The sequence below is a fragment of the Crocodylus siamensis genome, chromosome 1 (assembly GCF_052110815.1).
Source record: "Crocodylus siamensis isolate JL-2025a chromosome 1, ASM5211081v1, whole genome shotgun sequence".
NCBI classification, from domain to species: Eukaryota; Metazoa; Chordata; order Crocodylia; family Crocodylidae; genus Crocodylus; species Crocodylus siamensis.
In genome coordinates, this window is record NC_143395.1 from 385,809,032 (window position 1) to 385,834,911 (window position 25,880).

General features: G+C 44.1%; 2 protein-coding genes across 3 annotated transcripts in view; one reads left to right on the forward strand and one right to left on the reverse strand.

Annotated features, from left to right (window-relative positions):
* Nucleotides 1-17,557, forward strand: part of LATS2 (large tumor suppressor kinase 2) — an 83,329-nt gene extending 65,772 nt beyond the window's left edge. For both annotated transcript variants that reach the window (XM_090029100.1, XM_090029090.1), the window contains exons 3-8: nucleotides 208-340; nucleotides 5,073-6,616; nucleotides 7,996-8,578; nucleotides 9,921-10,103; nucleotides 13,461-13,567; nucleotides 14,912-17,557. In XM_090029100.1, the coding sequence (XP_089885226.1) occupies nucleotides 208-340; nucleotides 5,073-6,616; nucleotides 7,996-8,578; nucleotides 9,921-10,103; nucleotides 13,461-13,567; nucleotides 14,912-15,406 (3,045 nt within the window). In that variant the 3' untranslated portion in view covers nucleotides 15,407-17,557. The remainder of the gene's footprint in view (nucleotides 1-207; nucleotides 341-5,072; nucleotides 6,617-7,995; nucleotides 8,579-9,920; nucleotides 10,104-13,460; nucleotides 13,568-14,911) is intronic.
* A 2,625-nt stretch (nucleotides 17,558-20,182) lies between these two features.
* Nucleotides 20,183-25,880, reverse strand: part of LOC149875183 (uncharacterized) — a 52,483-nt gene continuing 46,785 nt past the window's right edge. The window contains exons 2-3 of the mRNA XM_090029171.1: nucleotides 23,024-23,238; nucleotides 20,183-20,276 (exon numbers count right to left, since the gene is read on the reverse strand). Coding sequence (XP_089885297.1) covers nucleotides 20,243-20,276; nucleotides 23,024-23,238 — 249 coding nt within the window. The 3' untranslated portion in view covers nucleotides 20,183-20,242. The remainder of the gene's footprint in view (nucleotides 20,277-23,023; nucleotides 23,239-25,880) is intronic.

Consider the following 25,880-nt stretch of genomic DNA (forward strand, 5'->3'; position numbering starts at 1 on the left):
TGTGTGTGTTGTTTTGAAAGTCAAATAGGACACCCAAATATTTTGAGAACACATATGTCCAATTGGCTCCAGGCAGCTTTGATCTCGTGTGAATTAAAAAATGTTGCTTTCAATATAAAAAGGCTTGTTGTTGCCTACCCCAAGTGTAATTCTTGGACTCTGTCTGAAAGCATGCTTTAACTCTGCTTTGTTCTTAATTTTATTTAGGAGATGGCTGTACGAGCACTGAAGCAGACAGGCAGCAGGAGCATTGAAGCAGCTCTGGAATACATCAGTAAAATGGGCTACCTGGATCCCAGGAATGAGCAGATTGTGCGTGTGATTAAGCAGACCTCGCCAGGTAAGCATAAGATTCTTTTGCCTTACAGTCCTCTTCCATTAAATTTATTTCGGAAGTGAATTTGTTGCTTGTGGGAAGATTTAGGTTCAGTGGCAGTGGACAGGATTATTTTAGTCGCACCATAACCACAGTCTTGACAGTGGTAACTAGCACAAGCTTCTCATTCCATCTTGTTAATGTGCTTCAGCCCTTGTACTATAGGTGTTGATCCTTACGAGGATTTGTGGGGCAAGACCCTGGATGCCTCACAATAGGATGAATACAAATTATACAGCAGGACCCTTGTGTTCCACAATAGTTACGCTGCAAACCAGAAATCCTGCAGCAGTTTTATGTATTTTATTTAAATACTCTTCTAATTAACAAAATATGAAAATGGGTACCCGGATGTGTAGTTGCTGTTGCTGTGGCTGCTGTTGTCTGTTTTGATACTATGTTTGAGGCTAGCTTTGAGCCTTCAGTTTTGACTCTACTGCAGAATTTTTTCAACCCGTTTCATCATGAGTTGACACGTAAGAAGGCATGGGAGGCCATTTAGGAGCACACTATTTGGAGACTGTAGTTTAGATGGTCAGCAGTGAAGATTAGCTGTCCGATCTACCCCTTTGAATGCTTAAAGCTGATGCAGTGTCTCTTCTGAAATGTCTTGCATGGGAGTAAAGCTCTAAGTAGTGTTCTGCCCAGCGTGAAGGTTGTCATGTGCTAAAGGTAACATATAACCTTCTAAGGACTTGTCTATATCAGAACACACATACCTAAAAATCCATTCAAAAGGAGTCTGGGGACAGTGGTGCAGACCCACAGAGCACTTATATCAGTTTAGCTTTATGCAGAAACATTCACACTTCCTGCACAGCTGCCTCTACATTGTTTATCCTTGTCTTCTTCCAGATCCTACAGAAAGCACTGTGCAAGTCCAGGTGTGTGCTGGGGAGGGGAGGTAAGATTGGGCTGGCCAGGTAATGGAGAGAAGTGCCTGGGAAGAGGAAAGAACCCCACCTAGACAAACCTAACCTGGTTTTTATCTACTTCAAAGCCACTTCTATTACTGAAAGGCCCAGATGCAATCATAGTTGCTTAGAGCGTAGTCTCTGGTAGCTGTTCCTAGGGAGTGGGAGAAGAAGGGGTAACTATTATGACTGAAGAGACCACATTCTGCTTCTTGTTGGAATAGTTTGGCTATTTTATCTGCAAATCTTGTGCTTTCTGTTGGGGAGCTCAGAGGGGCTTCTTTTTCCAGGGCCCCTTCCCAAAAGGAGATAATCTGGCAGATAGACTTGCAACTGCTAATCCCCTTTTTTTGGACTGAGGTATAAGGCATGCAGAAATGGACCCTCAGCTGAGTGCTAGGAAGGCTTTTAAAATAATTTTTACAGAAGTGTTCATCTGTGGTTTGCCCCCTTTGCTAGAAGGGGCTCTGTTTTACCTTTCAAATATATTAAAATCCTTTACTCTAAATGCAGCTATTTTCTTTGATAATTTAAGTCGCATCTTTTGGTCCCTATTTCTTGAAATCTTTTTTGCACAAAGGTTTTAATTATCCAGTTGGTGTCATTTTCTTTTTCTTCTGATCACCAAGGATCTGGGTTTTCTGTTTCCTATGGAAAAACAAAGTTTTTCTTCTTTAAAGGGGAAAATAATGGATTTTCCCCTTTAAAAAAGAAAAACTCAGGGTTTCCCTTTGCAGGCTGGCAGAGTTCCAGCCTGCAAGGGGCTGGGGGAGCGGGAGGAGGGTGATCAGAGGCAGGGCACCCACATGTATGTGCACACAGGTAGCGGGAGGGGGTGGAGAGGCATAGGTGACATGTAGGGGGAGGCATGGGGGGACATGTCCCCCCCATATTTCTTTTGCCACAGTGGGGCACAGAACTGCAGCCTAGCTGTACTGACACCCTGCAGGAGCCACCTCTGCAGCCCAGTGGGTAGGACCCAGTATGGTAGGGCAGAGTGGGCAGGGAGGATCAGTGCTGCCGGCACCACTGCTGATAGTGCCACATTGCCATGGCGGCCAGGGTTAAACATCCTCTGTAGCCCAGCAGCATCAGAGGGGCACAACTCCATGGCACTGCCTCACCTTGGTGGCCATGGTAGCGTGGTGCTTCCTCCTGCACCAGGATCTGCTCACTGGGATGCAGAGGCAGCTTCTGCTTGGTGCCAGTCCAGTTCAGCTGCAGCCTTGTGCTCCACTGTGGGCACAGAAACCTGGGAAGGACGCCCCCCTGACACATGGCCTATTTTGTTGCCTATGCCCACACCTGCCTCATCCCCATATACCCATCCTCTACTCTGAAAACATACCCCCTTCCCCACACACTGGGAGGCCGGGGGCAGCAGGTCAGGAGCAAGGGGCACCAGCAGGGCCAGGGGGTAGAGCAGGGGTGGGCAAAATATGGTCCACAGGCCAGATCCAGCCCAGGGAGGGCTTTGTCCAGCCTATGGTGGGTCCCTCGGTCCTGGCTGGCCCAGACGCTGTCCAGCTGTCACGCATCCTGCTGCCCCTTGGGCACACATAAGACTGCCCAAGTCTGCGGCTGGTGGCTCTGCAGCTGGACTGCCTTTCTAGGCTTCTTCCATGTGCCACTGCTGGCCCCAGCCCCACAGTACTGATGGGGACCCGCACTGCACAGCCCCGACCTGGCTTACCTCGTGCCTGCTTTGGACTTACCTGCTCATGCTAACCAGGGGCAGCAGTGCCGGCCAGGCAGAAACTGTTGCTCAGCGCAGGGGGGAAAGTAGCCCTTCCCCTCCGCTGCCCAGTGCTTCCTGCTACAGCCACCTAGAGCCTGCAACTGGGCTGCCCTGTGGCTCCACCACTATCACCACTGCATCCGAGCTGCCCTATGGGACAGCAGGGGCAGTACAGAGGAGTGGTGTGAGTCCCCACCAGTACTGCGGGGCTGGAGCCAGTAGCAGCAGCTGATGGAAGAAGCTGCTGCTGCTTGGTCTGTCTAGAAGTCCAGCTGTGGAGCCGCCCCAGCCCTGTTGCATGCCCGGGGCAGCAGGATGCGCCACAGGTGGGTGGTGCAGAGCAGGCGCTGGGTTGGCTGGGGTCAGGGCTGTAGCGCAGGTTCCAGCTGGTCCGCACCTGCTAGGGTGAGTCTGTAGTGGGTATGGGACGGGCTGGGGCTGTGCGCTGTTGGCGGTGGCAGTGAGGCACCGCAGGGCTCATGGGCTCCAGGTTTTTGCAGGGAAGGGGTGGGTGCTGACCAACTCAAGGGGGCATGTGGGGAAGCTCCCATGGACATCCCACCATACTCACAAACCCTCCCCTGTAAGCCCCACAACCACACCCTCCCTCACACACAATCACAACTACTGTAGCCAGCCACACGCTCTCCCGCACTCTTCCCACATGCAGGGTTTTTAATCAGAGAATTTTTTATTTTCTTTAGAGACAGCCAGGATCCCTGCATCACATCCTGGTCTCATTTAAGCAGAATATAAGACTATAGTAATTCCAGGATCAAATAGTTACGGCAGCTAGTCAAAGCAGTTACTTTTTAAGCTCTAGGTCTGAGGTTACTTTGAGGATAATGAGAAATGCAAAACTCAGGTGGTATGTGACTGGCATGTATCTTTGTGACATGTTAGGCAATATTTTGATTTATCTTGGTATTAGAGTTGGGCTAGGTTAGTGCAGACCCTTGCATTTGAGTAGATGGCATACAAGCCTTCCTGGAAGCTTTGAGAGTCTCACAATGAGAGGTTTAGAGATTTCCATACTGTTCTGTCCATTTTGAAATGCTTCACCTTTACGTGGTTTTAACTACACTGTTGTAATTGACGGCACATTTCTAGTGAGTGAGTGAGGACTAAGTGACTGACATCAGCTGTTGGATCAGATGGAGGGAAGGAGGGAGAGAAAGAAAGTGTTTTCCCCACGTAAAGCAGGTGTAGCCCATGCAGTCAAAAGTTTCACCACTGTGAAAGGGAGAAAACGGCCAAAAATCACTTCCAAAACATGTCACGCTTGGTACCTTCAGAGACCCAAACATTCCTCAGTTGAACCTGAATAGGACTTGGTGGACCTGATTTAGTGAAGCTGTTTCAAGAGGTACAAGGCCGCATGCAGAACTAAGGAATTCACCCCAGAGGAAGGCAGGATTCCTGGTGGGGAAACAGCTTCAGTTTGCTGTTTTGTGTGAACCCTGCCAGCAGAGATGCTGAGTGGTTTTGCTGAATCAGTTCATCCTCAGGCTATACCTGCTTTTGGGCCACTGCCACCTGACTGACGCCTAGTGTGTGTGCAGCAAGCTTGTTTTGTACAAGTCTGGTAGTACGTGACACCCCCACCCCCAGTAACTAATGATCAACAAGCTGTAAGTGGTGCACATCGGGTTCAGTACCACTGAACGGCAGCTTCCAGCTCTTTGTGGTTTGTGATTTTGATTCCATCCTGGCTTTTAAGTCTGGGCTAGAATACAAACCTGATGACTTCATAAGTAAGGCATTTGAACTTTCATTTTCAGGATTTGCTAAAGCTCCTGGTGGCTCCTCCCATGAAAAGAGCTGTGGGCCTGTCAGTCATCACCTGTATTTAAAGCAGTTACTAAAGCAGCATCTATCACTTTAAATGGTCAGATCACCTAACTTAGTTTGACTTTGGGTTTTTTGTCAAAATACACATTATAGACAATGTTGTATATGTGCAGATGGATTAGTAAAGTAACATAACTGCTCCCCCCCACAACCTGAGTTGTTTGCTAACCTCTTCTGTATTCTTTTTATAAAGGGAAGGGGATGGTGCCAAATAACGTAACCCGCAGGCCAAGTTTTGAAGGATCAAACGAGTCTTTTCCGTCCTATCATCAGATTGGCAATGCTACCTATGAAGGGACAAGCTTTGGAGCAGAAGGTGCAGACATGCTCAGTGATGTTCCAAGGCCATACATGGACTATTTAATCTCTGCTTCACAGTCTGCAGCCCTGAACCCTCCTGTACAGAGACCTTCAGCAGTGGGCTCTCACAGTGCTCCTGGAAGCCATCAGCATCAGCAGAAAACATACTCTACAAATATAGACTCCTCTGTGATTAATTACCCAGGGGCTAATCATGGCAGCCAGGCTCTACAGCTACAGATCACACATGGCCCAAACAGCTCACATTACAGCAGGCAGCACATGATGGTGCAGGGGGAACCGATGGGATATGGCATTCAGCGGACTCCATCTTTCCAAAACAAAATGCAGCAGGAGGGAGGATATGCAAATCTCCCAAATAAAGGGACGGTTGTTCAGAATAACTCTGGTCATGCATTTCAGCAGGCACCAGCGAGTCTGTATATACCACATTCTCATCACAAACAAACAAGCCCTTCCTCTCATCAAATGCATGTGATAGCCAGAGGTTCAGCCTTTGCTAATGATTTTTCAGATAGTCCACCACAGAGCTTATTAACTCCATCTCGAAATAGCCTAAACATGGACCTGTATGACATGAATAATCCTCAAGTTCAGCAGTGGCAAACAGCAACACCGTCACGCCGTGATTCTTTACAAAGCCCAGGAATAGAAACATCTCCACGGCAACACGTAACCTTCAGACCAGACACCACAGTGCCAAGCAGATCAAACTCCTTTAACAACCACCAACAACAGCCCCAAGTGCCTGTATCTATGAGACAGGTTCCCCCAGGCAAACCTGATGCCTCAATTACGTCTCCAAACACCATCACAGCAGTAACATCTGCTCATATTCTCCAACCGGTGAAGAGCATGAGAGTGATGAGACCTGAACCTCAAACTGCGGTAGGGCCTTCCCATCCTGGCTGGCTGCCTGCACAGACCCCAGCGGTGGATGGCTTAGAAATTATTGAACCACATCAGCTTCCCGTTGGAGGAGCTAATGCCTACCAACTAGAGGTTGATTACAGCAGCCAGGAGCCCAGATGTCCTCCTCCACCATATCCTAAGCATTTGTTACTTCCCAGTAGCTCTGAGCAGTTTGATATCAACTGCTTGTGTATGGGTGTAGAACAGACCCTCCGGGGGGTTCCCAGTTCAGCGTGCGGTAAAGCTGAGGAAAATGGTGAAAGGAATGACAAAAGCAGCAAGAATGCTAAAATGGAAAAACCGAGCAAGGATAAAAAGCAGATCCAGACATCTCCTGTGCCAGTGCGGAAAAATGGCAAAGATGAAGAAAAAAGAGAATCCCGTATTAAGAGTTATTCACCATTTGCCTTCAAGTTCTACATGGAACAACATGTAGAGAATGTCATAAAGACCTACCAACAAAAAATTAACAGGCGGCTGCAGCTGGAACAAGAAATGGCCAAAGTAATTGTCTTTGTTGGTTTCAATGAAAGTTAGTCAGGGCCAAATTGATATAAGTAGCTTCAGGCTCCCTGTGAAGCTGTTATGGGTTCAGAATCTCAGAAAACTAGACCATTCTTATTTAGGAGTCTGATTGTGGAGTTAGTTGTTGCCCCTGATTGAAGTACCAACAACATTTGCATTCACCCAGGAAACTCTAAAACAGCAGACATATTTCACATGGACACAGTAGATGGTGCTTTTGCATGATATCTATTTATGGTTTTCTCATCACTTTCAATTACAGTATTGCTTTACTAGGTTTTTTGTTTTTTGGGGGGGTGGTTACTGTTGGTTAACCTAAATTTCGCAGTTAATCCTGCCTGTTGCACGGGTTTCTTTTTGTCTCCCCTTTAACTGATTTATGCAGGCCTCTCACCACAGAGTGGCCCATCCAAAGTTCTGGGCTTTCAGGACATTTAAAAGCACTAGAATTTAGATGGAGATAAAAGCATCAGTAATCCTCTTTCCTCCCATCACGTTGCACATCCTTTGCTTCCCAGTCATCTGACCAGTCAGTAAATCCTCATTGCTCTTTACTGCCAAACATAAAACATTGTGGAGTGCCCAAAAAGCAGTGAATTAAAAATCTTAAAAATAGGCATGGCAAAAGAAAGAGGTCTTTTGCAGAAACTGCAATGCCAGCAGACCCTTCCACTTTATAATGAAGGAATCAAGCTGAGGTATCTGTGAGGCATCTGCTGATAGCATTTGTGTTAGGAAGACAAGTGGAGAGAGATGACTTATCAGATACCTTGAGATCTCGTCCCTCTTCAGGAATTTATAGGTCAAAAACAAAACCTTAAATCCTACCCAGAAACCAATAACTAGACAGTGTAGATAAGTGAGCACTGGTAACCTGTGCTGCCATGTTGGGGCACAACTTTTGGCTGCTTATCTTAAAGTTTCTGGATGGATCTGTAGGTGTAGCTTCATGTAGATTGTATTACAGTAACCCAGGATCGTGGTGACAAAGGCGTGTCGGGAGCAAGATCCACATCCAACAGAAAGGAGCAGTCAGTTTCCTTTGTCAGGCTCATCTTGTTAAGCTGATGCTTTCTGTCAGTCACTCTGGAGAGTGTCTGCTAATTCTTTGTAGTGACATGAGCAGACCAATCGGAGATCTACACCAGATTTAAATAATAGGCCAGGAGGCAATGAACTTGCAAGTGCTTTAAAAATACACCTATACACTGAGGCAGGGCCAAAAAACTTGAATGTCCTTCTTCTAATTCATGGTTAATTTAATGTAAGCATGTGCTCTCAAAATGTTAGTTGTATTGGTTTCTTACTATGAATGTAATTATACTGGCTGTTCTGTTTTGTTTTTTCCCCTTATAAAGGCTGGTCTTTGTGAAGCAGAACAGGAGCAAATGCGGAAAATTCTCTACCAAAAGGAATCTAATTACAACAGACTGAAGAGGGCCAAAATGGACAAGTCCATGTTTGTAAAAATCAAGACGCTAGGGATCGGCGCTTTTGGGGAGGTGTGTCTTGCCTGCAAGGTGGACACTCATGCCCTTTATGCCATGAAAACTTTGAGAAAGAAGGACGTCCTGAATCGTAATCAGGTGGCTCACGTCAAAGCGGAAAGGGATATACTCGCTGAGGCAGACAATGAATGGGTGGTTAAACTCTATTACTCATTTCAAGATAAGGAGAGTTTGTACTTTGTGATGGACTACATCCCCGGCGGGGATATGATGAGTCTTTTGATACGGATGGAAGTCTTCCCAGAGCACCTAGCTAAGTTTTATATTGCAGAGCTCACTTTGGCCATAGAGAGTGTACACAGAATGGGATTTATCCATAGAGACATCAAACCTGACAACATTCTTATAGACCTTGATGGACATATTAAACTGACTGACTTTGGGCTCTGCACTGGATTCAGGTGGACCCACAATTCCAAATACTATCAGAAAGGTAACGGTCTTAGGTGCGCGTGTTCTGACAACTGTGATATCGTTTCATTCTGAAGATAGGCAGTGGTTTTTCTGTCAGTGTGCCAGCTGAAAAAACATTGCATGTTTTATATGCTATAAAAGTGACTAGTGATGAGTCATTGACTTGCTAGCTCACGCATGAAATTTGCTGTCTAAGTGCAGAGGTGCTCGATCTCCAATCTGTGGGTCAAATGCGGCCTACAGAGCCTTGGTGTCTGGCCCATGGGGCTTTCCACAGTCCTGGGAATTTGGCAGCAGGGGAGCAGTGGCAATTTAATACTGTCACCCCTTCCTACTGCCAAATTCCAAAGCTTCACATGACAGATCAGAACCAGGCCATGCCCCCGCACAGCCAGCTCAAGGCTGGACCACCCTCTTCCCTCCACGCAGCTGGGTTGGAGATAGGCCAGGCCTGGCCCAGCCCGGCCCACCTCCCAACCTGAGGGTCCAGCCCATTCCCCCGTCCCTCGCCCTAGCTAGGCTGAAGCTGGGCCACCCCTCTGCCCCCTTCCCTCCATGCAGCCAGGTTTGGGCCAGGCTACACCCCTGCCTTCCACAGGATCAGGCCATTCACCTTCCCTCTGTGGCTGGATGCAGGACAGGTCATGATCCCAGCCTCCACCCATGGGGCTGGGTTGGGGCCAGACCACGGTCCCTTCCCCCTTACAGCTGGATTGGGGCTGGGCTGCCATCTGTGCAGCTGGATGGGGCCCCACCACACTTGCCTCAAGTGCTGGATCAAGACCACCAGCTGGATCTGGCCTGCGAGCTGACCAGGCACTGCCCACCCAGCTTGCCAACCAAAAAGGTTGAACACTGCTCTCTTTGTGCATGAATCCTTTGCTTTCTCCATCAGCAACCTAAATGACTGCTGTGATTCCAGTAAATTTTCAGGTTTATTGGTTCAAGGGTCTATACTGACAATGAAAAGAATTAACCACAAAAGCAGCGGAGTTGATTGTATCCCAGCACCAACATTCATACGAATGCCATTGTTCAGGAATGAACCAGTTTTGAGCTGTAGTCACAGAATTATTTGTACACATAGGTATCTCCATTGTGGGGATGAGCTTTACAAGTCTTACTGTGGGGTGGGGACATGGGCACATTGTGAAAAATTGGCCTGGAAAAGGAGAAGTTTTAAAAAATGTAAATAATATTGGATTTTGGTTTTATAGGAAACCCATTATTTACTCTAGTGAGAAGGCAATTCCCAGATGGCAAAACTAGCAAATCAGTCATTATTTTTCTCTTTATTTGATGTGCGTTTTATAAACAGTGCTATTCATGGAAAACTTTCTATCCCTTTTCCCATTTAAAAGGGAGCCATATCCGACAGGACAGCATGGAGCCCAGTGATCTTTGGGATGACGTGTCCAACTGTAGGTGTGGAGACAGGCTGAAGACCTTGGAGCAAAGAGTTAAAAAACAGCATCAGAGATGTTTAGCCCACTCATTAGTTGGGACCCCTAATTACATTGCTCCTGAAGTGCTGCTTCGTAAAGGTAGAGGACCTCAATTTTTTTTCCTGTTAAATGAAAGCCAATGCTTAGAAGTGTACTTTTGGTTTTAAGTAAAAAAAAAAAAAAAAATGCCTGGTAAGTATGTTGGGTTTACTGCCCTAGACACTTAAGTGTAGATTTCACCATATGTATCAGTACTGTTCATCATGTCCATTCAGTCTGTGGCATGTCTGTTCAGATTACTGACAAAGGTGCAAGCTGGTGTTGGCAGTGATACTGTGCCCAAAACAGGAATCTGATCACTAGCTAATTCAGAAAAGCCAACAAGCAGCCTACTCATACGGTACCTATTGACTGATTCAGACTGGATTACAAACTTGTAAATTTACACGTTGGCTACTGATAAGAGGCAAGAGACAGGTTTGACGTTGTGTTGCTTATACGCCAAAACAGAACCCCCCCCCCACAGTCATTAATGACTCCAGAAGCTTGTTTACTTTTAGCAAAGAGATCCTTCACCTTTTCTACCAATGCAGCAACTTCTGTGTCACCTTCTGGCACTTAGGTATGTGTGTGCAGGGTGGGGTTGTTGCAAAGAAAATTGCATGAGTTACTCCAACTAGTGCAGCCTCTTCACCTTGTTGATAACACATTTCAATCCAAAACTGAATGTTATTATAATCGATCAAAGCTCCCTGCTTCTTGTGGGTCTGTGACCCCAAAATGCCATTACCATCTGCCAACATCATCTTCCTAAGTTATCTGAAAAATACATAGTTTCTAGTAAACAGCTTATTTCGTGGATAATAGGAACATGGGAAAGTTGACCATTAAGCCTGTCTAAAGTCAAACACCTGTGGTCTTCCAGTTTCCATCCTCCTTTGGGCCCATATGAATTATGGAATTGGCTATTCCAGTATCAGTTAACATTTTGTACCAGAAGCCCTGTGCTCGTAATGATGTGCATACATCCTCTTCAGCTTATAACTGTGCTGTAACATTTTGAATCTTCTTCTCTAAGATTGCTACTTTTTCAGACGTCCCCTTTGCCACCATGTACAGTCCTTGAAGGAGAGCTGCCTTCTTCCTGTTTTCCCACTTTTTTAATTCTTTCTAATCCAACTAGCTGATTCTTCACAGAGTCCTCCAAGGGCCTGGGGTGTCAAATGTACCCTGTTCCCATACAGTCTCCCATATTGGATCACCTCTTGTTTGAGTTGGTCCTCTATTCCCTCTTTATCAGACAGGCTATTAGTACTACCCATGCCAGATTACTGACTTTTCCCAGTTGGGCAAAACTTGAGTCCCATCCGCAAGGCCTCATTTGTGCTTTAGCTCAAGAAGTGAAAGAAAAATGCAAACAAACTCCTTTCACACAGCAACCACCCACCCAGGAGCCCCAGTTCTTTTATCTGGATTACAGGTGAACTGACAGGTTGGCTGCTGATAAGAGGGAAGCAGCATGTCTATAGCCCAGCCTTTTCTTGCTTACATTGCAAAACACAAACAAACGCTTATCCCAAAGTCTGGCTACCTGTGACAGCACAACATAAATTCTTCTGTTTAGCATCTGGCGAGACTTAAGATGGAGAGAAAGGGTGGCATGCAGACTGGCAGTAGGTATTCTTGAATTTGCTGTGTTCTCCACATTTCCCTCCAACCTATACCCTATATTTGTAGATGGCTGATTTTGATGCATGTTTTCTGATAGATTTTTATTTAGCTTTCTTTGTTTCACTGAAACTTTTGAAGCTGGGCTGAACCAGATCTCCTGTGAACTTGGAAGGTGTCAATTAGTTGGGCTTTATGTTCTTTGAAAGGTATACTTCTGGACAGAGGATTCCTTATCTCCATCCCTTGGCCATTATGGAATGCTGTTCAACACTGCTGTTTCTTCACTTTAGTTTATGGTCTTCACTGACAAAGCTGCATTATTTTTATAACTTACCTAAGAAACTTAACAAAAACATATTTGTTATAGCTAAATGTATTAGATGCTATTTTGGTACATCAGTCACTACTACTGACATCTTTACATAAAGTTGTGATATAGCATATTTGGATTATTTAACATAAGGGCTCTCTTTAAAAAGTCGTCTTTCAGGTCTAGCGCTCTGTTTAATTAGACCTCATTATTAGTTTAGCTGGACATGTTGATTGCTTCCTTTACATTTCTGACCAAACTAGTTGTCATGTCTTGTAGAGGTCACTCAAACTAAAAAAAGCGTTCTGCTTTAGCCATTCTTTTGTAGCTTAGCCAAGGCCTACTGAAAATGTCCAAGGCTGACAACAAAGCCAGCGGCTTAGATGGGGAAGATACAATGCACTAATTATGTCTCCTCCAGATTCCTGGCAGGATTTTGAGACGACCAAAGAAGAAAACCCTTCTCTTGCCTTACTCTGAAGACCTTGGGGAGCTTAGTCCACGTTGGATGCATTTGCATAAGACGTTACTGCACAGTCATTACTGGACGTTTATTTAGTACTTGTATTAGCAAGCACTAAATAAATGCACAGTAATCAGAGTTATTGCGCAGTAGTGCCAGCAAGTGTCTTTTAGGTGATGCTCCTGTGCAGTACCACATTAGCACTGTCCATGCTGTGATGCATTACTGCACAGTCAATGTCTCGTGTTGACATACCCATTGTGTTCATCCCTTTGCAAGAAGATATGTTGAGCACTAAACTTCATAGTTATGGGTTGAGGTTTTTAAAGCCATGGGGTGATTCTAAAGGTGGTTTTAAAGGCCTGGTTCTAAGTCCTTTGGAATCCATGTGTGCCTTTCCATTAGTGTCAATAAACTATAAGCCAGGCCCTAAAATATCTAGCTACATAAACTCTTGTTTAAGTCAACTGCTAAATCCTCTAACTATCCTTGAAAATCTCACATAAGTACTTACTGTCTAGTCGCGGGAACTGGCTGATTTAAAGTATTTCCCTTTGCATGGAACATAATAAAATGTTCCGTGTCCTTCCCGTATTCCCTGAGCTGTTGTGTCCCTGAGATGCATTTTCAAAGGGTGGTATCTTACCTCTCGATAACCTTGGGAGTACATCAGTCATGAAGCCTTTTTATTGGCCAGTGTGTGCTGTATGGAAAGATCCTTGCTTCATCCAATTATATGTCCCACTGTTCCCCCATTGCGACTATAGGATTTTACAAAAAAAAACTTAAAATGATGCTTTGATGCCTGGATTAGAATTTATTTGTTTTCAATTTGGGTTAATCAGCAGAAGACACTTTTTTTATACTTAGGTTACAAATCATATTTCCAAGCATGGACAGGTATTAGAGAAGAAGAAAGCATGCAGTATCATCTAGTGTTCTTTAAATTGCAAAAAGAAACAACAGGTGTGCTTTCATTGATCAGGGACACTGTCTTTTGGTTGCCTTTCAGGATACACTCAACTTTGTGATTGGTGGAGCGTTGGTGTAATTCTCTTTGAGATGTTAGTGGGGCAGCCTCCCTTTCTGGCTCCCACCCCCACAGAAACCCAACTAAAGGTAGGTGAAAGCAAAATATCAATGGACACTCTGGAGTGAAGTATTATCTTTCATTTTACCAGCTCGAGGTAAGAAGATTAAAGGCCTGACTTTCTAGGGAAGAAATGACCTGCCCAACGCCTGTGACAGAGTCTACATGTTTCCTCTATACCCTCCCTGTCTTCATTCTCCTCTCCTCTCCCTGGCCCCCCTCCCTTCCCCATTCTTCTGGCTTCTCGGGGACCTTTGCCAAATTTTGACAATCCCTTCCCAAAAAAGGTTAAGTTTTTCCTGCTTTAAAATGACATATTTTGTGGGGAGGTCTTTGCTGGTGGCACAGATCCTTCAAATCCTTAATTGTCTTTACCACAGCTTCATGACTGAGGTGATCTTTGGCTGGACCTTCATTTGGCAACCTAAAAATATGCATTGAGAACACTTATATTCAAATAGGTCTCCTAAAGAGAAGTGCTGCCGCCTCCTAGGTTGTTCACTGTGGCTTTTGCTGTTGAAATTCATACATGTCAGTGAAAACCTCAGTTTGCAATTCTGTTATTTCAGACCTGAGCAGTGGTTGTAGTGAAGGGTGTGTGTGTGTGTTGTGCGTCTCCTCCAGAAAGATGAGCTACAAATAAGATTGCGTTTAACCTGGCAATGTCTTCTGAATACCTCCTCAGGTTAGACTGTAGGAACATTCAAATGAGGACTAATTTCTGATGTCAACTTCATGTGTTTTTTTTTTCACCTGCCTGGTATCTGGTGGTTTCCAGATTCAGTAAAGAGATCCCAGACCTCATTCTGTGATAGCTCTGATGCAAGCTGTGCAAAACCCCTAATATCTGAAATTACAGAATGGTGTATTCTGGACTTACTTTAACGAGACAGGTAGCCATGTTAGTCTGAAGTCGAGTAGAAGGCACAGTCGGTTTGCACTTTGGTTAGCCTATAAGGCACAAATCTACCCTGCCTTCTGCTTTAGTTGAACCAGGGATCATTTCACACTGGGAAGAGGGGCAGAGCTAACTTTTTAATGCAAGTTCAGCTTAAACCCTGTTGTCTTCTCCCTAGGATGCTCTCTGCAGTCTTTCAGCACATGTTTTTCTGAGCTAAAATCTATTTTATTTTTGACTTTGAGCTGGACTTTAATACATATATGTAGCAAATGGGATCCATTCTTCCCAGTTTTCCTGTCTTGCTCACAGTGAGTGGCATGTTTGTCACCTGCTCACTGGACTTCTGCATTTCAGAAGTACAAAGGCAGGCTGCAAACTAACCTGCTGCTTACAGTTCTGAGCTGTCAGTCTTAACAAACTCTGAGCATTTGTTCACAGGTGTAGAAGTGCTGACCATCTTTCTCTTCTCCAGGTAATAAACTGGGAGAGCACCCTACACATTCCCTCACAGATCAAACTGAGCCCCGAAGCAAGTGATCTTATCGCAAAACTGTGCTGTGCTGCTGAGGACAGACTTGGAAGAAATGGAGCAGATGATATTAAGGCCCACCCTTTCTTTAATTCTATAGATTTCTCCACTGATATCCGCAGGCAGCCAGCTCCCTATGTTCCAAAGATCAGCCATCCAATGGACACCTCAAATTTTGACCCTGTTGAAGAAGAAAGTCCTTGGAACGACACTAGTGGTGACAGTACCAGGACATGGGACCCACTTGCCTCTTCAAACAGCAAACACACAGAACATGCATTTTATGAGTTTACTTTCCGAAGGTTCTTTGATGACAATGGATATCCATTTAGATACCCCAAGCCTTCTGGAATCGAAGTTAGCCAGTCTGAGAAGTGTGATGTAGAAAACAAAGATGTGGTGGATCAGACTGGAGCCTGCCAACCTGTATATGTGTAAATTATTGTACAGAGTACTCCAAATGATCTTATTTGCAAGTCCCAGAGGGCCTTTAGCTGACCCCTTAGGACCCAACCTTGCAGCTCTTACTCAGGCACAGCTCCAGTTGAGGCCATGGTGCATCTGGGGAGTTGAGAGCCTGCAGGACCAGGTCCTAAATGGGCACTGTTTTGTTCAGGTCAGTTTTATTGTAAATAGCTATGCTGATAAATGACACTTGAAAGCCTGGTCTTCACCGCTATCTGCAAGGCCAGCGATCTGTCATTTCTAGGCCTATTTTTTGTTTGAGGTCAGCATCCCCCTACTCTGATCAGCATTTACGGACTTCCACAACTTTCCACATTATTTTTAAATGAATAAAGAGCACTTATATTTTGTTTATAGCAAGGGTTTTTTTCCTACTAAATTATAGGGATTAACTTTGACAAATCATGCTGCTGTTCTTCTTTTCTACATTTTTATTTTATCCATAGCACTTATTTCACATTTAGGAAAACGCATAAAACTGAAGAACATGTGATAAAAGGTCTCTGTGCAATAATGTAAAAAAGAAAAAAACTCTGCTCTCTAATTTTCTAAATTTACTGTTGCCATTTTATTCACACCATGATTTTTGTTTCCATGTATGTATTTTCCACATTTCAAAATTGTGACGTAACCTTAAAGCTGCTTTATTTCCTTCTGCTTATTGGAGTTTAAAAGAAAGTGTGAGCAAGTGACAATTTGGGTGTGGTTTCATTGTCTGGTGTGTGAAGAATGTTGCATGAGCAGTGTTTTTTTCTATATGAAATGGCCTTTTCTTGCCATCCACGGGCAGGTCCTGTGGATCCATTTTTACTGAGGGTCTAAAATTAGACCATTTTAAACAGTGTGTTGATAATGTGTTGTGTGGATGATTTCCCCTTATGATTGTAGACAATATTATTTTTGTAAAACAGATTGCAAAGTTATAACTCATTAACAGTTGTTGTGGTCTGATAAAATAGATCATTTTTAGTAAACAGGTATCATCTGCACCCTCTCTCCCAGAAGGATACATAGCAAGACCATTATTTCAGTGTTAATTTACTGCAACAGTCTTGATTTAGCTCATTCACACAGCACCCACTGCACAATGTTCAGTATTTAAAACCTTGCCATTTAATACTATCAGTAACACAGCGTTCGTATTAAGATACTTGAGTCAAAATTTTCAAACCATAGTGCCTACAGTTAGGATTCTAAACCTACCTTGAGGCTTTCAAATGAAAGTAGACTGACTTTACGAAAGGTGTTAAATATCTGCAACTCCCATTAATTTTTTCAGGATATGGGATTGCTTAGCATTTCAGAAAATCAGGCCCCTTCTAATTACAGTGTTCAAATGAATATTGAGAAGCCTAACTTTAAAAACCAGTGTTTGAAAGTGTTGGCATTGTTGAAAAGTTATTCTATTCTATTGTCTCTTTCAATTAAAATTTTGCTGTGATGGAACACAGTAGTCCTTCATTTCTATCAAATTATAGGCATACTTTAAAATGTCAGTTCTTAACTTTGTTAAAATATGCATTTTTCTTATATGTATAAGTGAGGATTATTCAAAGTGATATTGGAATACTAAAAAGAATTAAGCCATACATATTTGCATATATATTATATATAACTAAATAGATAAACACAAAAAATCCTTAATTCAGATTAGTGTAACAGTCCTATTTAAAGTGGTTGACATAACAACACTTGAGGAAAACACTCTCCTTCAATGTGTTTTTTGCTTTACTTTTTTTTAAATCTGGATCTTCATAATTTTCCATATATTATTCCACGTATTATTCCTTAATATTTTTAGCATATCATATCCTATCCATTGTTTAGCTATCTAAGCAACATCACCTATAAATTCATCAGCCTAACCTAAACAAAAATGATTGTGTATTTGTTTACATTGGTATGAAAGGAGTGGTCTGAGGTATGCAGTGCTTGCGTTGTGACCGTTCATGTAAGATTCAGTATTACTGCTTTTTTATATAGCAATGCCATTTTTGTTATTTACATCTATCCGACATTCTTTCGTGTGGTAGGTTCTTTCTCAGGAACTCAATTTAACTGTTATTTATTGATATATCATTGCCCTTGAAAGCTTCTACTGGCACAATTTATTAAAAATTTGAATCAAAAGTTATGCTGTGTTGTATGTTTGTAAAAGGCATCAGTTCAGCCTGTTTGTGTTACATTGCCAGGTCTGCAATATTAGAGGTGCACCTGAGCCATAGAGTCCAGATCTCAGCTTTCTTCACACATAGATCCAACATTTGATTTAGTCCTTCTGTGTGTCTTGATTCAGTTGTGTTTTTGTTCTCATAACCCGTGGTGGAAAAGGGCTCCAGAGCCAGCAGCTACCTGGCATAAAGCCAACATGACCCCTGTTACATTCCCTAGTGGGGAGAGCTTGAGTGAGATGATGAGGCCACTGTGCTAGAGCAACCCCTAGCTTGCATGCCAGTCCTGAAAATGCCCTAAACCAAGGGTGTCTACCTTGTGCCCCAGGTTGAATCTAGATCATGAGGCTCCTTGCTGGCCGGATTGAGCCTGAGGCACAAAGAAGCAGCAGTGGCAGCTTTAGCTCTGACCTGGAGCAGGTGGTAGTGGTGGAGGCCACATTAGCTCTGGCTCCAACCCAGGGCACATGGCAGTAGCTGTAGCCCCCAGCACATGACCCCTGCCAGAGCCAGAACTGCTGCCACCATGTGCTCTGTGCTGCAGCTGCAGCCTCAGTTCCTACTTCACCATGGGGCACACAGTGGGAGGTAGTGGCTGAGGCGATAGGGTCACATCAGGTCAATAGGCAGAGCAGCTGAAGGGGGGCTGGGGCTATATCAGCCCTCACCCTCCTGCTGCTGAACACTATGCCCACTGGCATAAGGGCCCCAGATTCTGTGGCAGGACACAGCTCTACAACTTCCTGTGGCCTGCCACATAGACTAGCTCCCCAGGCCATATTCAGCCTCTAGGCTGTATGTTTAGCCCCCTTGCTCTAAGCTACAATGGTAAGAAAGTCGATAGAGGCCAGTGTAAATATAGGACTGAGGCAGCTTGCAGATCCTCCCTTCTACTATTAACAGGGTACACCTGAGACCATTTGAACCTAAGTCCTTGGAGGGGGAGAGGGGTGGAGAAGAGGGAAGGCAGCCAACATTTCCTGGGTGATCAAAAGATGGCAGCATCCTGCTGATTTGGACAGGAAGAATGTTCTTCTTTGAGATAGCAGAAACTGTAGAGTTGAAAATGTCAGGGGGAGACAGGTGACTGAGGGAAAACTTGGTGGATAACATTTCCTGGGATTCTTGATCTCCTTTAGCACCAGCATCGTAATTGTGATTTCCTCTAGGCTGCTACCATGGAAGCATGCTAAAGTACTGTAGTGTTTCCCCCTTACTGTGCTGCATTATACCTCTTTGCTGCATTCTGCTTGAGAGTTAGCTCTTCAATATGTACTGAGTAGAAAAAAGGTTGTGGGAACTGTAGGCAGATACCTCTCTCATCAACTGCCACAGCAAGAGGTAGGGAATGTGCCCTAGGAAGTGCTTTCAAGAGGGTGTCTTTTCCTCAGTGCCACAAAACTCCCATTTGCAACCTTTGACATGTCTTCCCTTCAGCTGATGGTGCTGGCTGAGGATAGGTAAAAATTACTGCATTTTCCTCCTATAAATGGATGCAGCTTTACAGATGTCCTGGAAGTGGCTTGTCTCCAAGAAAGGCCTAGAGATTTCTCAATGCGAGACAAGTTGAGCAGAGCCCTTTCAATGTCTTCAGCCAAGGTACCGTAAGAGCCACTGGGAAGCCTACCCATGTGGTGGACTTTGCTTTCCAAGTGACACAACTGCTTGTGGTGAGGATGCAAAGGGCTACCACTAATCTTAAATGTACTTCAGTGAAAGGGTAGGAGGGAGTAGAGGGAGGAAGTAGATATTAACATCTACTTCATAGCTAGCAGAATTGAATTGTGAAATGTCAGTCTTGTCTCTCCAGTTAACAGACTAGTTTCCTTTCCCTCTTACAAAACTTCAGGGAGTAGCTAGAAGCTGGAATAAACTTTATGCAAGTCGGCCAAGTAGACACCATAAAAACTTGCTTCTGGATGTTCCCTCTTCCAGTTAGAACGGCAAATGTTTTATGGGCCTTTAAAAGCCCTTGTTTCAAAAAGACAACATTTCAATTGTTTTAGCTAGAAAGCACCCCCCATGTAATTTGGGCAGCAAATTGCAAACTAAGGCTAAAAATAGACATTGCTAAATGGATCAGGGATGTGTCCCAGCACTCCTGATCCATTTCATTAGGTGAATTGCATATCACCAGTTGTGCCATCTATTTTTCTGGTAGGACAATGGATGACACATTTCCCTGGGGCTTGAGGGGCCCAATGCTGTATGGGAATTCCCAGGGTGTGCAAGATTGGAGTCCTCAAGCCCTGGGAGCACCTGCCTGGGGCAGCTGGAGGGAGTGGGCAGCTCCAGGCTGCCTGGGCTCCCCTGTCGAAAAACAGACATCAGCCTCTAAATAGTGGAACAAGTTTAACACCACCTTTGTCATAGCCAAAATTTTTGAGTGTTTGTGGTGCAATAAGGGGCAGGGACAGCTGTTTGCTTAGCTTTTGTATGACAGAACAAAGGTGATATCTGTTTTCACCCTGATCACCTCCTGAAAAGCGAGAAGGCTGAGTTAATCCAAACTCCCTACAGTCTTACTTTAGACTGACAGGAAGGAACTTTTCTTCTGAAACATGATACTTAAAAAAATGGCAAACTACATACCTGAGATGAAAATCTGTTGAAGTCAGCGGCAAGACTCCCTTTACTGTTAACTAAGCCAGTGCTTTAGACTTGAACTGCAACTTTACAAAATGTAGAAAGTGAAATCAGTTAATGTAGTTACTAAGATTCCCATTTTCCCCCAGAAGGCCTAAATAAAGCTAGCCCAAAACTCTATTAAAGTGAATTTCAGCATCAGAGTTTATAATACAGCAATAAGAGTTTATGAGTCTCTGTAACCTCTCTTTGTTTCCATAGTTCCCAATATGGGCTCCTGGAATGGGAAATAGCAGTAACCTTTTAAAGGCAGTTTTATTTCTGGTTTCTCAGTGGAAAAAGAGCAACAGGTAGAATTCATAAAAGTCCACATAGTTTGAGTAATATGAAAGGTAACTGAGGGGGAAAAGCATTTGTTTTCCAAATGGGAGAGGAAGAATGAAATTAACTTTGCAGGAAGCAATGCTATTGCCTTGTAACTGGATGGAAAGTCTGTATAAGAAATTTACAGGGATTCTGTTCTACTCCCTCTAGATTATGGGCTGTGAAACAATTGCAGTATAAGCAGTGCTGGGGAAACTGCAGTGGAGAATGGAACTTCGAACATATCATTTGGTTCTTTCCCAACATACAGAAATATTAGCAGAAAATAGTAACTTACCAAAAGTGCTATTGGAATGAAAAATATTAAATTCTTCCCACAGGAAATAATCACAGGACTAGATAATGCAGGGATAACAACTGTTAAAGCACAAAAACCTGTAAAAACATTTTGCTTGGCAGAAAAATACACTATAGCAAGAACATGGAAGCAGTGCCCTCCTCTAGTGAGTGGTTTGAGCAGTAGATGGCATGTAGTAGGAATTTACGGCTAGATTTACTCCTATCAGAATAAAATGTAGAATTTTAAAAATTTGCGTTTTTTCCTCTTTAAGTTTCAAAGCAATGTATTCAAGCCCAGCAGAAGAAAAGGGAGTCCGGAAAACAGGCAATTTCAGTTGAAAGTAGACTGTCGCCTACTCCTCCGTCTAAATTCTTATGGTTTTCATAGATTTCATAGACATTAGGGCTGGAAGGGACCTCGGGAGATCATCGAGTCCAGCCCCCTCCCCAAAGGGCAGGAAGTCAGCTGGGGTCATAAGATCCCAGCAAGATAAGCATCCAATTTACTCTTGAAGGTGTTCAATGTAGGTGCTTGAACCACATCCGCTGGCAGACTGTTCCAGACCTTGGGGGCTCGGACAGTAAAGGAATTCTTCCTTATGCCCAGCCTGAAACGGTCTTGCAGGAGTTTGTGACCGTTCGACCTCGTCATCCCTTGGGGTGCTCTGGTGAACAGACGTTCCCCCAGATCCTGGTCGTCACCCCTGATAAACTTATAGGTGGCCATCAGATCACCCCTGAGCCTGCGCTTTTCCAGGCTAAGGAGTTCCATGGCTCTCAGCCTATCATCGTAAGATCTGTTTTCCTGACCTCTGATCATGCGTGTGGCTCTCCTCTGGACTCTCTCAAGCTTCTCCACATCCTTTTTGAATTGTGGAGCCCAAAACTGGACGCAGTACTCCAGCTGTGGCCTCACCAAGGCCGAGTACAAGGGGAGAATGACGTCCCGGGATTTGCTCAAGAAGCATCTATGGATGCACGCCAGCATTTTGGTTGCTTTACTAGCCACAGCATCGCATTGCAGGCTCATGTTCATCTTGTGGTCAGTGATGACCCCCAAGTGTTTTTCTTCTGTAGTGCTAACCAATGTAGCACTGCCGAGCCTATAAGGGTGCTGCAGGTTTTTCCTCCCAAGGTGGAGAACCTTGCATTTTTCGGTGTTAAACACCATCAGGTTCTCGTCTGCCCATTTGCTGAGCTTGTCCAGGTCAGCCTGGATCACCCGCCTATCTTCTGGCGTGGATGCTTTGCCCCAAAGTTTGGTGTCATCGGCGAACTTGGCCAGTCCGCTCCTGACTCCAATGTCCATATCGTTAATGAAGATGTTAAACAGTATGGGTCCCAGGACAGAGCCTTGAGGGATCCCACTGGTCACAGGGCCCCATGATGAGTGACTGCCATCAATTACATCCCTCTGGGTCCGACCACGAAGCCAATTTCCCAGCCAGCGGATCGTGGTGGAGCCAAGGCCACAACTGGGCAGTTTGGCCAAGAGGTGATCATGGGATACCAGATCAAAAGCTTTTTTGAAGTCAAGATATATGACATCAATCTCTTCTCCCTTGTCCAGGTGATAGGTCACCTGGTCATAGAAGGAAATGAGATTGGTCAAACAAGACCTACCCACAACAAACCCGTGCTGGCTGTCCCTTAGAATGTTAGCCTGGGCCAGTCCATCAAGGATAGCCTCCTTAATAAACTTTTCTAAGATCTTCCCCAGGATAGAAGTCAGGCTAATGGGCCTGTAGTTAGCCGGATCCACTCTCCTCCCTTTCTTGAAGATCGGCACCACATTGGCCTTCTTCCAGTCTTCAGGCACTACACCAGAGCGCCAGGAGTTTTCAAAGATCCGTGCCGGGGCTAGGCTATGACGCTCGCCAGCTCCTTGAGTACCCTGGGATGCAGGTTGTCAGGGCCAGCTGACTTGAAGGTATCCAGCTTCTCAAGGTGTTCCTTCATGAGGTCAGCATTGACGGAGGGTAGGGGATCCCCCTCACCCAGATTTCCCTGTCCCATAGCAGGCATGGGCATCCTGTGTGACTGATGAAAGACTGACGCAAAGTACCTATTTAATAGGTTGGCTTTTTCCTGGGCGTCAGTTGTCAGTTGCCCCATCTGGTTTAGCAGGGGTCCAACATTGCCCTTGCTTTTCCTCTGGCTCCCCACATACCTGAAAAAGGACTTTTTGTTGTCCTTGATGCCTGAAGCTAGTTGGAGTTCAGTTGCAGCCTTGGCTTTCCTGGTTTGGTCCCTGCAGGACCGGACCAGTGCGGAGTAATCCTCCTCCAAAGTGCCTGGCAGCCATCTGCATCTTCCAACTGTTAACCCAAAGGAGAAGGTTGGGACCATGTCCACGTCCTCCTGTTTGTCCCTTGTGTGTTGCATCTGTGGAGTAAATATGCTTGCAGTGTAATGACCACCATTGATAAAGGAACTCCCAGTAAAAAAGAGAGGCTTCCCAAGCTTAACAAAGTCAAGTTTGCCCACTTTCAAGCCCAACTGGACTCTTTCAGTGTATGAGACCTATGAGCCCCTAGGAGATGTCATGGGGTAGAGCAAGCTTAAAGATTAAGATAAATGTGGGAGACAGTGGGCATGTCTACACATGCAATTAAGTTGAAGCAGTAAAATCCAGTACTTAATTCCCCCACAGATTATTGTTTCCTGAGTGCCATGTTTACGTGTGTACCCGGAAGTGCAGCATCTTGGGCAAGGTCAAAGCAGCTTCAGTTGGCAGGGGATCCTGGGGGTCAGCCTGCCAGCCTGGGACTGCTCCCCCTTGGCTCAATGTGCTGCCAAGGATCTGGCTAGGAATCAAGGGTGCTACAGAATGGGGCTAGCCAGCAGGCAGCTGCACCCTGTAGCACTCTCATGCCCCAGCCCACCCCAGTCAGCGTCTACACATGCATTGCAGCAGAATAAATAACTCTTGCTGTAGTATGGAACTTGTATCTAGCATACTAACCTACGGTAGAGTTAATTAGTTTACTCCAGCCTAATAGTTCTGCACATAGAACAGTGATATTTTACTAGGGAACTAGTTAGGCAACTCTTCAGTAAGCATCTTGTGTAGATGAGCCCACTGAGTATTGTGTTAGTAGTCCATTGCATCCTGCACCATAGGCAGTAAATTCTTAACTAACAGATGAAAAGGAATATTTTTAGAACACCTGCGTTCACCTCAGATAAATGGTCTAACTGGGATGGCCATCAGAGAACAGATTCCAGTCAATGCATTTAATGGACAATAAGTAATAGATTAATAGCACACTAGTAACTATGAAAAATCTGTTTCAGTGTTCACAGCATATTCACCCTGTTTAATAGTTCAAGTCATGCTTTCTGCTACATTCAGCTTCTCACTGTGTGATTTGTCCTGGCTGCTAAACAAGTTTCTTACATCAGTATGATTTAGTGCTTTGTCTAAAATGCTTAGTATTAAAGGAATTAATGAAATAGAAACAAAGATCTCCCAGCAAAATGAATTCCTTCGGGGCCCTGGCTAAAAAATTGAATTCCAGTGGGAAGAAAGCATGTGAATAATGAGGAAAAAAGCAAGTGAGAAAAAAAATCAATTGTCTCTAGTTTGATTTGTTCTGAATTACAAACCACCTTCTTAATCAAGTGTTCTCAGCTGAGGAGTTCACTTTTGTACTGGAAGGAAAGAGATTTACTTTGGTCTTTTCAGGAGGACTGAATCTTCAGTCCAGTGGCCAGAGGAATGTATTTTCATCAGTGAATGCTGTTCATAGTGTTGAACAGATCGCTACGGAAATTTAATAATTCTATCTGTTCAAAACATTTCCAAACTGGAAAAATGTTGCTTTGATTTAACTGAAACATTTTGTAGAACCTATTCATTTTTTAAAAATTTTAGATACATCATTCTGTTTCAAGAAAACTGGAATACTTAATTATGACTTTATATTAGATATAAATCAAAATGATATGTAAGGTCACAAGTATTTATATAAGGCCAAAGGAAATATATTAAAGCCAATGTGATAAAGCTTAAACAAATTGTAGATCAAATGTCATTGCAATGTTCCCAGAACAGATTTTGGAAAGGACATTTCTCAGGAACCTTTGACTTCTTGTTCTCATTTGGGCCTAAAGGAAACCTCAAAATGCTGGAATTTCCCACAAAATTGGAAATCTGGATTTCAACCAGCTGTAAATGATAATGAAAGCTGTAGGCAGTAAATGGATTCAAATAAAAATTAGAACTTAACAGGCCATATTCAACCCCAGCATTTTTCCAGATTATTCTTCCTGTGCCCTTTATCCAGCACATCCACGGTCGTTCTTTTTCTGATCAATTTTGATTCACATGCCACTTAGTTTTGGAATATTTTAGCTGTGCTGTGTGCCCAGAGTGTTATCCATTGCTGAAACTGTGGTTTGTCAATTTATGCAAACACATTTTTTCTTGTAACTACTCCTGGCTGCTGGTGGTTATTGCAAATGTCTGTATGCTTGGAGCAATACAACAGTCAACAACAGTCTTAAATTGTTTTCAAAAGCAAACACAGCCCAGCACTAACCTACAGAATCTATCTATACAGAACTGTAGAAGAGATTACAGAAAAGAGTGAGGTGAAATTATTAAGTTTGATGCCTTCAATGTTAAGGCCAAAAGCAGAAGTGGACAGAAAATGAACATTATCTAAGGGAGAGGGTCTTTCGTATGATCTCTGGCAGCAATAAGAAGGAACATTCATGGATGAGATTGTGGCAATATCCAGAATCTCCCCTCCATACTTCTGCCTGACATAGTCACTACCAGCTACATACAAGGGCATGTGAAAGAAGTCAGAGTCTTTCAACCCACTATGAGATCTAGAGAGACTCATCCCAGCAGCTTCTCATACTCCTTTGGGAACCAATTTCCACACTTTGCCAGCCATATATTGCCCTATCCTGTCAACCTTGAATCTGACCCTGGGAATCCATGTACTGATGTCCACAAGACTTAACTACTGTGCCTTGTATATAGAAGTGTAAACAGGCACCTTGAAAAAGCTCCA